A 16055-nucleotide genomic window follows, 5' to 3' on the forward strand; every position below is an offset into this window, starting at 1 on the left:
AAGTCTGAATGTATCTAGAGCCTAAAATGTTTAGGTGTCTATCCGTGTAGATGTTTCCCAGATATGTTAAAAGAGAGGTGAATGGAAATAGGGAAATGTTGCACTGGGATGTCATGCAATCAATGTCTACATGATGGTGTAGAGTCCTTGATGTGTTATCTTTGGGATATGCTGACTGACTATTGCAAAAACCAAGAATTTTGGACTTGGATTAGTATTAGGATCCTTCATTACAGGTGAGAGCTTGGCTTTCCCTTTATAATCACTTCACCTCAGAAGTGATTTCCATTTTGCCAGGAGTTGCAAAAGTGCAACATGCATCAGAGTCTCCAGTTCAGTTTCATAAACGGCCACAGGATGGGCCTAGGGCTCTGTGAAAGCTGACTCCTGTCGTTTGTAAACTGAAATCTCACAGTTCCTGCTTTTGAGAAAAGGAGGTCAGCATTTCATTGTGTAAATGAGTATAGAGAGAAAAGTGACTTCAAAAATACCTTTACTTTCAAGCACTAGATTAGGATAACTCTAACCAGAACTCTTAACAAATTCTAGACATGGTGAGTCATTTACAAAATTTAAAAGCTTTGTAATTTTTTGATCTGACAAGAGTGGTGTGAACTGAAAGGGAATTCTTTATCTCTTAGGCAAAGGTGATATTTGAAATATTTTGTAATCAGTACAGCAAAGGGATTGGGTCAATTAGAAGGATGCTCAGATACTGGCCTCTAGGGTTGTAAGAGGGTTCTGGGTACCCCAGCTCTGCCAGGCTTTAACGGTTCAGTTGTTGGATTATGGGGAGGTTCAGAGATTTCTCGGGGAGGTCTAGGGTCATAGGCACATTGAGTGGACACAAGGTAGAGTATTTACTTTGGAGCAGTAGTTATTTACACATTGCTATGGAAGTATTTCAATGTTTTAATACCCAGTATGATGTATGACAGACACACCAGTCTGTCATACATCGGGGTCTTAAATTTGTCCTCAGAGAAGGAGGCAAAATTGTGATTGATTCTGTAATTGATCCTTACAAAATCCCAGGCTCCCTTAGTTCATTCTAACATAAAACTGTGCTGAGAACGATGAACGTAATTCAACATGTTCTTTTATCACATCAAATAATCGCAAGTGAATTACAAATTAGCTAATTTATAGAATGGTTTGTGACATTTTTAGGATCTTTGTGAAATGTCTGTAGAGAGCCCTTATGAAGTCATGGAGACCTTTCTGAGGACTTTGGTGTCCCTCTGGTCAGAGCTGCTGCTTGCCTACGTGAGGCCTTTATGTAAATTAGAAAAAAGGAAACAAAAGATAATGTGCCCTATCCTCTGAGTGGCGACTCTGAGTGGGCACGCCCTGCACCTATGGTATATGCCAGCCTTGGCCACTGGTCTCCTATTTCCGTGCCCTCTCAGAGCTGCTGGCATAGTAGTTTCGCTCAGGCATGCGGCAAAGCTGTTCCCTTGTGCATCATGCCCCTGAAAGAACAGGGGAATATGGTTAGTTCTACTTCATACCAGAGGAGCCTTTTGGGTATCTGGGAGTTCTCGAAAGATCATTTCCAGGGGCGAGGGCTCAGGCATGCTGGATTCTAGCCCTGTCTTGCTGCCCATCCCTGTGTAATCTCAGTTATGTCACATCCTCTTTACGATGTAATTTCTCTGCAGTAAATGGATGATGGTTAGGGGACTCTGACCCAGGTGGCCAACTCCCCCAGGTGCTCCCTCCAAAGAGCAGTAAATGACCTGGAGCTGTTTTCCAGGCAGGGGGCCAGATGTTCATATATGTTATTACCTAACAATATGTAGTTTTGTTGGGCAATATTATATCTTAAATTCCTGTGAGAGAAATTCTAAACGGAGTACTTGGAGGCTGACCTCCACCTCTACTCTTTATCTGAACTATAGACCTGGAGAACAGAAATTTCAGCAAAAACAAAAGCCCAGCTTCAAAGGCATAGGAAAATTAACATCTATCAAAAACAAACCTATTTTATTTCCATTTGATCTTAGAGTTTTCCTTTCAACTGATAATACTACTATTTAAATGTCAAAATGTGACCCTGGAATAGCATCACGGACATTACCTGGGAGCTGATTAGAAAAACAAGTTCTTGGGCCCCACCCAAACCTGTTGCCCCCGAAACTCTGGAGGTAGAACCCAGCAGTATGGATTTTCACAAGCCTTCTAGGGGATTTGGCTCTTTGTTTAAGTTTGAGGCACATGAAAACTTTTTAACCTCACAAAGTGTCTTTATACACAGCACCTCATTTGATTTTCACCATCACCCAATGGGTGTCACTAGAGTAACTCCTTTCACACCTATTTGAAATACGTGGACATGCAGGTAAGTTGAGCAATCAGCGTTTGTATAGTCAGTTTTTTTTTCTTCTTTTTTTTAACATGGGCAGGCACCGGGAATCGAACCCGGGTCCTCTGGCATGGCAGGCAAGCATTCTTGTCTGCTGAGCCACCGTGGCCCCCCCATAGTCAGTTTTATATATTTATTATTTATCTGTAGGCATATTATGAATATGGCATAGAAACACTGCATCCATTTTTTTCCTCCAATAAAGCTGATACCAGTTTTACTAGCTATTTTTTGGTCTAAAGCCTATACACATGTTCTTTCAAATCCTTTAAGACAATTGATTTGTTGAATCTGCCTAATTTTTCATTAGACAACTATTTCTTGCTACCTTAACCAATAGGATTTGAAGTAAATGCTACTTGGGATATCTTGGGATGCTGCGTATATACCTTTAATAAAAATTTAAAATATGAGTAGTAAAAGATCTGTTTAATAAAACTTTAAAAGACAGAATTGAAAAATTGACACAGAAAGAAAAAATTAAAATCATTCACAGTTCTCCCACCCAGAATTAGCCTTTAGTTTGTTTAGGTTTGTATACCAATAATTACATTTTTACATATGTGGAAACATGCTATACATGCATTTTTTAGGGACTTTTGATACTTTCCTTTGTATATCTTGAACATCTTCCATGTCCATAAATGTTCTTATATAATATTACCTTTACTGGGTGTGAAAATTTTATTTTATACATGAAATATAGTTCAACCAATCTGCAAAGGCTGGACACCCAGGTTGTTCCCAGTTTTTTCACCCTTACACCCCACTCATCTTAGGGTATTTGACACATTTATTTTCCTTCAGGATCAATTCATAAAGCCTGGAATGGAAAGCATATTTCTAGCTTTTTAAAGATTTGACTTCATATGGCCAAATTGTCTTTACTGACGCCTTTAGCCCTTACACTTCATCACGAAGGATGGAGGAGGGAAGTACCAGGCCTGCCTTGATGGTGCCTTTTCTTCTCCAGCCTGCTGGTCCCTGGAAACCGGCATGATGCTGAGTTCCTGGGCCACCTCCTCTATTGAAGAAGTGGCCGAGGCTGGTCCCGATGCGCTGCGCTGGCTGCAGCTCTACATTTACAAGGACCGGGAGGTCACCAAGCAGCTTGTGCGGCGGGCTGAAAGGACGGGCTACAAGGCCATCTTTGTGACCGTGGACACACCTTACTTGGGCAACCGCTTTGACGATGTGCGGAACAGGTTCAAGCTGCCGCCACAACTCAGGTAGCTGTGGGGCTTGGGTCACGTGGGCTCCAAGGCTGGCTTCCTAACTCTTTCTTCTCTTTCTAAAGGCTTTCTCCAGTTTCCAAGGGGAGCCCTAGGGAAGGAGGCTTCATAAATATTAGTCGTGAAGTATGGTTCAAAGAGATCTTATAGAAGAATGATAGGATCTGGGTTCTAAAGATAGCTTTATTGCTAATTAAACACATTATCTTTAACAATTCGCAATGATGGGTGGCAGTTACCTCAGCTATAAAATAGAACAGGAATTGCCCATTTACTCATAAGAGTCAAATAAATTTATATGTACCCAGAGTGCATTAAGGGCTTTGGGAAATATGAACTGCCTACAGATGGAAGATAATTTAACCCAGACAACAGTTGTCATTTTGGTTCTGACACCATATTTCTTGCCTGTTGAACTCAAAGAGCTTTATTTTTATCTGTGTTTGGAAGTACTGGGGCTGGGAAGGTGGAAGAAAATGGTAAAAGAGTGGAGCCTAAGGAAGCCACATGCCTATCTTATCTCCTACTTCTTTCAGCAACATTCCTCTTTCATTAAGTTTCATCCATGGATCAGGGTTCATTCATTCACTCACTCAACACATCTTAGTCAAAGCAATGTATCAAATAATCTACAATCGAGCTACGGTAGTTATCAGGCCATCTAATCTGCCCGTTAGCAGAGAATTATTATTCCTTTCCTCTTCCTATAGTATTTTAGGATTAGAATCATCTTTAGGAAAGCTGAATACTTAGCTCATTTTATTGAGACCCAATCTTCCTTCAACTATAGACCTTATTTCTCCATTGTTTATGTTGTTTCTTTCCTTGCTTCTCACTAAAATGCTTGTTGATTTTTCATACTGATGTGTGACTCATAGCTTTCAGGGTTGTAGGTATTTTAATAGGCATAAAAATCTTAGCTTAAGTGGAAAACATTTGATGATGGAATTCCAGAACATCTAAGATAAGGGATGCCGTCTTGTGCACTAGACCACATTACACTCAGGACATTGCTTAATCTGTCTATCTATAAAGTTAACCCTTCTAAAAGATTAAAAATCTAAAAGACTTGGGGTGCGAGGGTAGTTCAGTGGTAGAATTCTCGCCTGCCATGCAGGAAACCGGGGTTCAATTCCCAGCCCATGCACTTCCCAAACAAAAGAACAAAGAAACCAACACAAACAAATAAACAAACAAAAAATTCAACAAAATGGTGCTGCAATACTCACATGGAAAAAGAATGGAATGTGACCCCCACCTTACATCATATAAAAAAAAATCTAAAAGACTCAAAATCAAATCAGTATTCCACGTAAGGAAGAGAAGATTGTTGAAAGCGAGGAAGTTCATATATTCTATAGCCAGAGTTGAGTGTATCTCAACCGCCTGGTATGTTCATATACGTATTGTATAAATATCACATCCTTGCCATATAATTCTATTGTGTATATGTGTTTTAAACTATTGTGTATTAAATCTTGTAGGTGAACCATCGCCAACTGGCTGTGAGATATTATGCTCATGATGTTTTCAGGCAGGTTTAGGACATTATTTCATAGGTAGTACCTGTGGTGGCACAGTGAGAGAAAGAAAATACATTCCCTGCCAGCCCTGTCAATAAACCTACTCCTCATGCCCCAGACACAGGGTCACCCAAATACCTGCCTATATGAGAGAAGAAAAACAAAGTCAAAAGCCCCTGACATATTCCCAAACTATTCCAAATTCGTCAGAAAGTAGATGACTTCAAGCTTCCCTAAGTATGACATCTGTATTCACAGCATTTCTCTATTTTGATTATTTCATTTGTTAGACCATCCAAAATAATTAGTTTCCCACCATGTAGACTTTGGATAGGAAACATTCTTCAATATTTCCCCCTTGGCCATTTGAAGAGGAATTTGCTATTCCTTCCCCCACCCCCTCAATACCACGATTACTTCTACTACTACTAAATAATGCAGGTATCTATTTGGATGGGGAAGATGACACAGTTGTTAATTCTGGCCAGTAACTCTTTCTCCTTTAGTACCAGGGCCACGTGGTGAGGAGCGGGAGGGTTGGTTTGCTTTTTCCCTTTTGCTTTGCTCCTGGGCTCCTGCCCAGATGACGTGAAGGAGTGTGAGACAAAGGTTCTTTTCAGCTGTCGGTGTGCACAGGAGCGGCTGCAGCTCCCCAGCTTGTCACATCTCCTGCCTGAAGATGACTGAGTAATGAGCAACACATCCAGGTTACGGGGAACACAGGAAACACGCCACAGCCGGGTTCACCCTGGCCCCCCACGGTGCACACTGGTGTTGTTTGTCCTAGCGGGCTTTGGGGCAGGCCAGCACCTTCTGGGCAGCTCCTCGGCGGCCAATATCCAGCTCTCGAAGGCAGAACGCGCTCATGGGGGGCCCAGGCTTCCGCCTGAGGCCACGTACACCCAAAGAGCTCATCTGTTACAGACTGATATGAAATCAGGTTTCTTTCCACAACTGACCTGACTCATAGAAAGTGAAGCCTGGCTTTTCAGAAGTGAGGTTTGGCAGGCAAGGAAGGCAGGAAATCCAGAGGAGAATGAGTCTGAAAGCAGTGGCTCCTTCCAGACCTTGTTACTTCCCCTGCCTGGGGTGCATATGTGTGTGTGTGTGTGTGTGTGTGTGTGACTGAGTCTTGGCATCTAAGTGAGACCAGCAAGAGTTCATGAGTTTGATAGTCTCTGGTTGGTCTACATACAAAATACATGTGTGTGTGTACTTTATAAGTGGCACAGAGTTTTCCAAAACTGAGAGGGAGTGGAGGGGATTCTTATCTGTTCTTGGAAGAAGCAAGGAAGAAAGCCAGTTCAGCAGGCTGATTCTGGAGGTGTTGAAGCAAAACCTTTTTCTTCCTCCATACCTGATGGAGAGGGTTCATTTACCCTGAGTTAAGATTTGACTCTTCAATGTAGTGCCAGGGGAAATTAAAGAGAAGGTAAGTATTTTTCAGTAGAGAGAATCAAAGTAGGATCAAAGTTGATCATGACACCTGACCTTCCTGAGGTTGCCCAGTGATGCATTTTCCTAACCACTGAAGTGGTTTATTAATCACAACAGCCAGAGTAGATTGCATTCAAACAGTCAGATAAAGAAACAGTCACTCCTTCACTCCAGACTGCCATTCCAGGCTTTCTGTGCCTTCCTCCACAAAAAGGGGCCTGCAAGGCTTCACGTGATAAAGCTGCCGTTACCTCTCTTAACTTGCCACACCCCACTCTTCCCAGCCACACTGCTTTCTGGCTCTTCTTTCAACATGGCGGGCATACTTGCACGTCTAAGTTTCAGCCATGGCTGCTTCCTCTGCCGATAGCTTCCTTTCTCCAAACAGAGTAGGGCTGACTTCCTCACTGGCTTTAAGTCTTGGCATTAGGATTGACTGTACGAATCTCTGTATTGGGAAACCAAACTAGAAATAAACAGTAGAGATCAGGATAGAGACAGAGACATGATATGAGATGGGGTGGAGGCGGGAGAAGCAGAGGAAAAGAGGGATTCATGAAGGAGGATGCAGTGCATGTCTCAAAATCTCTGATTAGAAAACCTTTCGCATTGATGATTGTGGTAGGCACAAGAATGGCCTCTCAAAGATACCCAGGTCCTAATCCCTGGAACCTGTGCATGTTACTTTTATATGGCAAAAATAGATTTTGCAGATGTGATAAAGTTAAGGATATGGATATGAAGATATTATCCAGGGTTATGGGTGGGCTTAATGTCATCACAAGAATCTTTAGAAGAGGGAGAAGGACTGTCAGAGTGATGGGGCTCTGACAAGGATGTGGCATAACCTCTAGAAGTTGGAAAAGGTTCCCTGAGGCTTCCAGGAGAACACAGCTCTGTGCACACCTTGAGTTCAGTCCAGTGAGATCCATTTTGGATTTCTGTCTTCCAAAATTATAAGAAAATAAATCCATGTTGTTTTAAGCCACTAAATGTTGTAATTTGTTACATACAGCAGCGGTAGGAAACTAATATAATAACCTTTTCTCAGCCATCTTCCTTCCCAAGGTAGTGTCCCACTGAGGTCAATACTGATAACCATATTTACAGTTTCAACTTGAACCTCTACCAGCTCGCATCCCCATTATTCGGTTCTCCATCTCCCCCTTTATTTTGTGTAGAAATTACCTTCTATTATGCTCCATAATTTACTTACTGATTATGCTGGTGGTATATTTTCTGTGCTCCCTTGCTATGTGGGTAGAGATCTTTGACTGTTTGATTCCACTCGTATATCCTCAAACCTAAAACTCTGGCACATAGTAGGTGCTCAATGAGCAATTGTTTAATCAATAAATAATAATTCACTAGAATGTGTGAGATTTATCCAATGTAATGTAACTATTAAAAAGTGGAATAAGAGTTTGAACTCAAACTCAAATCAATGTCCTGAACTGTTCTTTAAACTGCCCAGACACATTGAGGAATAAATTACCAGGGCTGGGTTATCAATATGTGTGTTTTCCTAGCTAAAGAATCGAAGGCTGGTGGCCCTTGTACCTATTTGCATGTATATCATTAATCTCTTTGTCAACCTCTCTTATGTTGATATTCTGGGCTCTACTAGTTACTTACTTTATTTTTTGATTTCCCAATATAGAGACATAAGCTTTATCTTTAATGCTGCATTACAGATATCTATAATAAATAATATTTTATATTATTCAACAAGTAATACTCATTCTTATGAATGTTCTTATTGGTTACTTATTAATGTTTAACTTTCTTTTGTAGTCATTACAATTTTTATGATGCTAACATTGAAAGCTAAAATAATTTCTCTATTAGATTAAAATGTGTATTTGAGGGCTATTTAAGGTACAATGAGTACTTCACAAAGAAGAACTTCTCTCCTTTGCCTTTGGGTCATTAAACAGATCAGGATTCAGAGAAGTAAGCTCTATGTAATCAAGTTATTATATTGATGTGGCCCCTTTCCTTCCTTACGAAATGGAATACTCTGGTTATCAGAAGCTGCTCTAAGTGTTTTTCAGGTATATGTCATAATCCAAATAAAAATGGCATTTATGGAGGTGTCTTTCAAAGCCATTGGTAAAACACTCCATCGTGGGTCTCTGTCAAGATATCTGAAAACTTTTTCTTGGCTTCTGGCTTTGAACAAAGTTTCAGAGTAACAACAAGGCTTCATTGTGCACTAAAATTTCTGTAAGGCAACATTCATTCAAGTGTTGATCTGCATTTCCCCGTCCAAGAATAACAACAGTTATTTATATAATTTTATTCATGTTTCTGTTTTTTCCTATCCATTTCACCCTTTCACCCCGCCCTGCTGAAACACTGTAGCTTGTTTGGTGTGGGAGTGGGGGCACTTTACAGTGTACATACACATACAGATGGTTTTCTTTTCTTTTTTTTTAACCCCTGGTCTTGCCATGGAACAGACTGGACCTTTTTTCTTAACAATATTCTTTAAAAGTTTAGATTTTAATATTATTTTGAAGTAATGGGATAGGTCTCCATAAAAAAGGCATTTTTTTTTTACTAGAGTGTTAACTTAATTCATTTCAAATTAGGGTGACCACAGAAAGATCTGTGATAAAATGCACAGATTTTAAGTGGTTTGATAAAAAGAAGTGTCCAGGCATTTCAGCTAAAATTAATATCAAAGTCCAACCAACAGATGGGTATCCATAAGACTCTCAGCAGAACTGGAATTTTCTGTGGTCTTTAATGGCCATCTGAATCCATGAAACCCTAGGACTCACTGTTCAGTGCTTCTTGAGAAGACTTTTGTTGATGGCTGTCATACAGTTGTATGAGATATGAATGTTCATGTCCTTGTGATAATATATGACACCCAGCTATTTTAGCTGAAAGTCCACTAAAATGTAAAAAGCATTTAGCATTTAATTTGTATTAAAGGAAGTCTTATAGTTCTTCTAAAAAATAACTCAAAGTTAGTGTGCCTATGTCCTTTTAGTTTTATGTAGAACTTTGCTAATAATGGCTCCAGCTCTTTTCCATATTCAGTGGTATAGCTGGTCGGTGGGAAGAAAACCCTAAGACTAAGCCAGAGATAGACAATACAGCTGTTAGGTACTAAAGAGTTGATTGACTAGTAGGTAAATTATAATATTCAGAAGAGCCACTGTCATCATTCAAATACCTCACATCAGAGAAATGAGGTTTGCAACTAGAATGACAGCTATAGGCAGCTAGGTTACATATTTGGTGATGTGTATCCAGATGACCAGTTACAGTCAGAAGTACAAACAGAAAAGACTAGCCCCTTATTTGAAGAGCTGCCAAGATCTAGCTATCACAGTATTAGAACAAGAAAAAAGATTTCCAGCACAGGATGAGCCAGTAATAGATCCTTAGAGGTGAGTCACGGAAATATGGGGCTAAGTTAAGTTAACAAAATTAGACATTGGGAATGAAGCAACTCAGAGGGGTGTGTCTCAGGTTTGGTTTCTCTAGAAGGAGACTATGAGAGTGATTTAAGTGCAAGCAGTTCATTTGGAAGGTGAAGGGAACACTGCTGGAGGAGTGACGAAGTGGGCTGAGGGAGGGAAAGCAGTGAACAAAAGGTATGTTATCAAGATAGAGACAACTGAAGCTTCAACTTAGAAATTGGGGTAACTCATGTAGAACACCTGAAAGTTAGTCTCTAGGGTAGTAGAGAGGTGGAGTACTTATACACCAACATCCCTGAACTTCTAACCTGCTGTGTGGGTGGCAAATTAGGCTCTAGTAGCAAAAGAAAGACATAGGCAAATAAATGAAGGTGCTGATAGTTGGAAAGTTCATGCCTTGATGAGGATTGTCCAGACAGAAGGGAAGTTCTAGGATGCAGATCAAGAGCCTCAAAGAGAAAAGGCAAAATGAAGAAGGGAAGGCAAAAACTGGAACCCCCTAGCTGGGAAACCTCTTCTCCCCATGTGATCCTGCCTTCCTGCCTAGATAAGCAGGCCAGGAAAAAGAGCTTAGAACATGGAAATGGACATATTGGTGTTCCAAGCGCCTCTAGAATTTTCCACAAAGGCAGTAGAGGATGACCTGAGGCCAAGATGCAACTGAGCTCTGAGCAATGAGAGTAAGATGAGGGATCAACAGCGGAAGACTCGAGTCCCAGAGCTACAATTTGCTACTTGTGTAATTGGGGGCCTCTGTTTCTGCACCTCTGTCTTATTTTCTATGTAAAATAGAAAGCATAAAGTATCAATCTTATTTCCCAAAAGCTTATAAAAGAAAACATTGTGATAATATGGTATATGAAAGCCCTTTGCAAATTGTAAATCACTATGCAAATGTTCATCATGATTAATTTCCATCACTGGCTTAAAAATAGCATCAAGTCTATGGTCTACACCCATAAACTGGTTTAAAAAGGAAATGATATTTGAACTGGGCCACATATTAAACTGATTCATTTGTATAAACAGAGACTAAGATATAAAATAAACTTAAGTAACCAATTAAGCCCTCTAGATTGTCACATTTTGCCTGTAGTCTGACATCAAAACATAGAATATATTCGTTCAACCTACCTATAGATGGTTGAGGAATCAAACAGCCAATTTGAAAAGAGCAATTCTTCGTTTTTCATTGATTGGATGACTGTAAAGATTTATTTAACCTTGGGAAAGTTCTCATTTTATATGTCTCTTTATTTCAGAATGAAAAATTTTGAGACCAATGATCTAGCATTTTCTCCTAAAGAAAATTTTGGCGATAACAGTGGACTTGCTGCATACGTGGCCAAAGCAATAGACCCATCTATCAGCTGGGAGGATATTAAATGGCTGAGGGGGTTGACAACTCTGCCGATTGTTGCAAAAGGCATTTTGAGAGGTTTGTTTATTTCTCTACTTGAGTCCATACTGATTTTATGATATGGAAAATAATTTTTTAAGGGAAAATAATCAGGAAAATTAACATCGAAATCAAGAGGCGGTCCATCTCTCAATTCTTTCTTTCAATATTATGAGTGAATATTTCCTCATTCTTGGGTAATACTCTGAAAGATAGCTCGAGTCTTATGAAGTGAGAAGTTACCTTTTCAAAGTATTGTGATACTATTGTCCTATTTTGGAGCTATCACTGAATCATGGGGCTAAACAAGAACTTGGTATAATGTCTTGAATTCATTGGTTTGGGTGAAAGCTGAAGCAGTTGCTCTCAGACCAAAGAGAAGCTCTAAGGATGATATTGGGACAGCCAGACCTGCTTTCACAGTCCTTTCTCTTTGTCTCCTAATCGCTCTTCTTTACTATCTCCAAGGGCCAATGACTAAGACTAATTTTTGAGTATGGCGAAGCCTGTATCATTTCTCTATAGGGAATTGTTGACTACGACATTAAAATCCTCAAGTATGAGGTCTAGAGTATTTATTAAGGAGCCTGATGACTTCCCCAGCATCCATATGTACTCAAATCCCACAGAAAGAATCACTGACTAGATAATTTTGGAGTGTAAATGCATTCACCCACAAAAATGTTTTCTTCCTTTTGAAAACCTGTTTTTTTTGGTATGGTTTTATAAATAAATGCCAAAATCGTATATATTTTTTTCAACGGAAAGATTTAAGTGACTCTTGGAAGAGAGATTCCATTAACTTATCTTTGCATCTCACAAGCACTTAGAATCAAAACATTTTCTTAGGTTTTACTTGAATGTGTGAGACTCATGCATATTGCCTACTTTATTGAAACATATGGTTGCAGAAATGAAGCTCATAGAAGTGAAATAATAAGTCCAATGAAGCTTTGAATTATGACTACAGATGTGCCTTAATCTGTGCTTTTTAAAAAATTATTGTTACTTTGTTTCCTTTTGATATTGTCCTAGTTCAAAGTTTCTGTAGATTGCATTTCAATGAGTATATTGTGTATTAAACAATTATTTCACTTACCTTACTCACATCCATATTATCATCCATGATTGTTAGTGCTACTTACTGGAACCACATTCAACTCTAGGCACCAAAGAACATTAACCTGAAAGTCCTGCCCCATTCATTCACTCATTCATTCACTCATTCAATTTTTCAGTCACTCACTCATTCTTTCTATAAACATGTATTATGTTTAAAATAGTTTGGCTACTAGAAGTTCATTCTGTGATTATCTAACCTAGGAACACCACCACCATCATTATCACCACCAACACCAACACTATCATCATTATCACCACCAACTCACCACAATCACCATGGCCACCATCGCCACCACCACCACCAACTAAACACCACCATCATCATCACCACTACCACCAATACCAACATCACACCACCATTACCATCACCACAATTACCACCACCAACTCACTACCACCATCACCACTACCACCAACATCATCATCACACTACCACCATCATACCACCACTATCACCACCATCTCTGTTTTCTTCTCATCCAAAGGAGCCTGTGGCTGGTTTCTACACGTCTCATAATGTCTTGCACACAGTAAATAGCTCAAATATTTATAGAGTAAAATCCCTTGGTTAAAACTATATGGAGGTCTATAATTAAAGAGAGCTCAATAGCAAGAGCAAGAGGGATGAGACACTTGGCATTTGAAAGGAAATAGCTTATTTATACATGTACAGTTTACATTGTCAGATTTCCTGTAACTATTTGTTTCCTTTATTTAACAAACAAGAATCATCTCTGACAACTGCATGAAGTTAACACACATGCTCAATCTGGATATGGGTGGGGGTGGTGGCGAGACCTGTTCAGGGAAATCCTGTTTTTAACATTTCACAGATTTTCATCCAGAGTTCTCATGGATTGACTGAGTCATCAACTGTCATCTTTCTTTCTCCTTTTACCGGAAAGATGGATGATGTTTGCAGAAACATGAAATCATGGGCAGGTGGAAAGAGCAAGGTGAAACATCTGGATCTTTCTTCACACCATTTTTTTTTTCGCATGGGCAGCCACCGGGAATTGAACCCGGGTCTCCAGCATGTCAGGCGAGAATTCTGCCAACTGAGCCACCATCCCACCACCCTCTTCCCGCTGTTTTAAAAATTGCATTTTAACTTATGCACATTAGAATGCAAGATGTAATCTTGTATAGTAGTCAAACTCTGCCCTTGGAGAATTTCAATCTAGACTCCAAACATGTATTTGAGACAGGATTTGATCTTCGTCAGAATTCACACTAACAAATAGCTTTATGAGCAAAGACATACTGCTTTTAAGAGGATTTATTTTTTTAACTTCCACTGTAAATTTTGTTTCTGAGAAACTATTTTCTAATTCGCTCTTTTCATATACAAATTTACTCAAGACACGCTCAAAGACCATTCACTCCCTGCTCCTAGATTTTGTTCTAAACTGCTGCCATGTATCTAGGCTTTGGTTGCTAAGGTCCTATAAGTTAGCATGGGCACCCAGGTCAAAAGCTCTAATTGCTTGAGAGTAAATCTTGAGCACTTACATTTCACTTTAGTATTTTAAATTAAATATGGAAATAAAGTATTAATAAGATGACAGAAGTGCTATCGACTATTGTGTTTGTTAATCCACCAACATATTAGCTGGTAATTTAATAAATATGGAATATCAAACAGTAAATTCTAAGGATTCATAAAAATATAATAGAATCATGAACATTTTGATGTCAGATCATTTTTGATCCTCTCAAGGCAAATTTGCTACTCTCTCTGGGTCAAAATAAAATGAGAAATTGTGAAGAAGATTTCATAAGCAGCTAATGAAAGAGACTTATATCTTATTTTCTTTGCTTCTTCAGATAATCATGATCCTATACTCCGAGCAAATCATTTTCTCATTTCTCCCTACATTTCCAGCACTACCTGAAAGAACAAGGATAACCACTTAAAATGATGGAAGATAAACTATTACTTAAGTAGGATTTACTTCAAGTGGAAAACCCATTATAATTATAATTTTCATTCGGATGAAACTTTTGTTGCCAAAAGCATCCAGCAGATGAAACCAATTATCTTCCTATACCCAGCCATCAATTACCTTTTACTCCCCACACCATCAAATGGAAATAATGATAATAGTTCATATTTATTTGAGTGCTTACCATATGTCAGACCATTTCCAAACACTCATTCATCTCATTTAATCCATAAACCAGTCTTATCAGGGACTAAGAAACTGAAGGACAGAGAAGTTTTTACTTGCCATTTACATAGCAAGGAAGTAGCAGGAGTGGGATTCAAATCTAAGTGGTCTGACTCAATTAGTCAGTTACTCCTTCATACTATATAAGATCTTTCATTGATATTATTCAAGCTCTCAGACCACAGACTGTAGTTACCTGGTGGCAGAAATCTGAATGTAAATGTGAGGACTGAACACATCCTCAGTCAAGGGCTTTATAAATAAATAGTTCATATTTTGGTATTAATTTTGACTTGATATTTGGTATTATGCCCAGAACTAGATAAGCAGGATTAATCACACCAATCCAGAATATAGTATTTACAATGTTTTTAAGGTCACTATGGCAGTATCAAGAAATCTAAAAACATATCAAAAGTACATCTCTTTATTAGAATAAGTAGGATCCTGCAAATATTGAAACTGAGCTACCCAATATGGCAGCCACTAACCTCATGTTAAGTGAATTCAAATTAAATAAAATTGAAATTCCAGTTTCTTAGCTGCTCTTGCCATATTTCAAGTAGTCAGTGGTTACAGGTGGCGAGTGGTTGTTGTATGGAATCCATACAGATCTAGAACATTTACATCATCACAGAAAGTTCTACTGGACAGCTAGCTGTACATTAAGGCCATATCTTTAAAGAAGCATTTCTCAAACATAGTTTAAATGATAGTGTATGGAGCTTCTGGTTCAAAATGATGGACTGAGTATTATGTACCCTCTTAGCAAAGCCAAGTCCTCACCACAATAGAGAAAAGAAATTCAAAAATATGTAAGCTGATGGCAGCAAAGCAATGGAAAATGAGTGGCACTAACAGCAGTGAAAATGTCAAGAAATTTCTGAAAGAAACAAAACATAAGAGAACAGGTTGATAGAAAAAAAATCAGAAGAAAACTGCACCTCAAAATATGCTCAGGGAAATCTACAGGAGACAGGAGCAATATATAATAGAATCTCCGAGGCTTTAGGTATATAGTCTGCAAGTGTGACAGAGGTAGGGAATGAAAAACAGAAGTTATAAACAGAGAATAATTGAAGATCTGTTTGTGAAACTATTATAGCAGCCAAAATCCTGTCCCCCTACCTCACCTCATGTGCAACAATAGGCAAGTTGGCATTTACCTTTCAATAAGGAAGTAGAGTGAGTCTCTTCAAAGAAATAAAGAGGTGGTTGGGAAAACTAATAGATCCTAATTGACATTTACAATATGACATGATGCTGTCCTCATTTGGCATTTGGGAAGTTCATCATCCAGGGACCTCTCCATTGACATCCCCTGCCCCAAATCACATGGAGTTCCAAGACCGAATGTCCACTCGTGGCA

At 39.1% G+C, this 16055-nt stretch overlaps 1 protein-coding gene across 3 annotated transcripts in view; it reads left to right on the forward strand.

Annotated features, from left to right (window-relative positions):
• HAO1 (hydroxyacid oxidase 1) overlaps positions 1 to 16055 on the forward strand; it is a 63981-nt gene that overhangs the window by 23662 nt on the left and 24264 nt on the right. For all 3 annotated transcript variants that reach the window (XM_077115753.1, XM_077115743.1, XM_077115734.1), the window contains exons 3-4: positions 3339 to 3594; positions 11257 to 11432. In XM_077115753.1, coding sequence (XP_076971868.1) covers positions 3339 to 3594; positions 11257 to 11432 — 432 coding nt within the window. The remainder of the gene's footprint in view (positions 1 to 3338; positions 3595 to 11256; positions 11433 to 16055) is intronic.

The sequence above is a fragment of the Tamandua tetradactyla genome, chromosome 1 (assembly GCF_023851605.1).
Source record: "Tamandua tetradactyla isolate mTamTet1 chromosome 1, mTamTet1.pri, whole genome shotgun sequence".
Taxonomy (NCBI): Eukaryota; Metazoa; Chordata; class Mammalia; order Pilosa; family Myrmecophagidae; genus Tamandua; species Tamandua tetradactyla.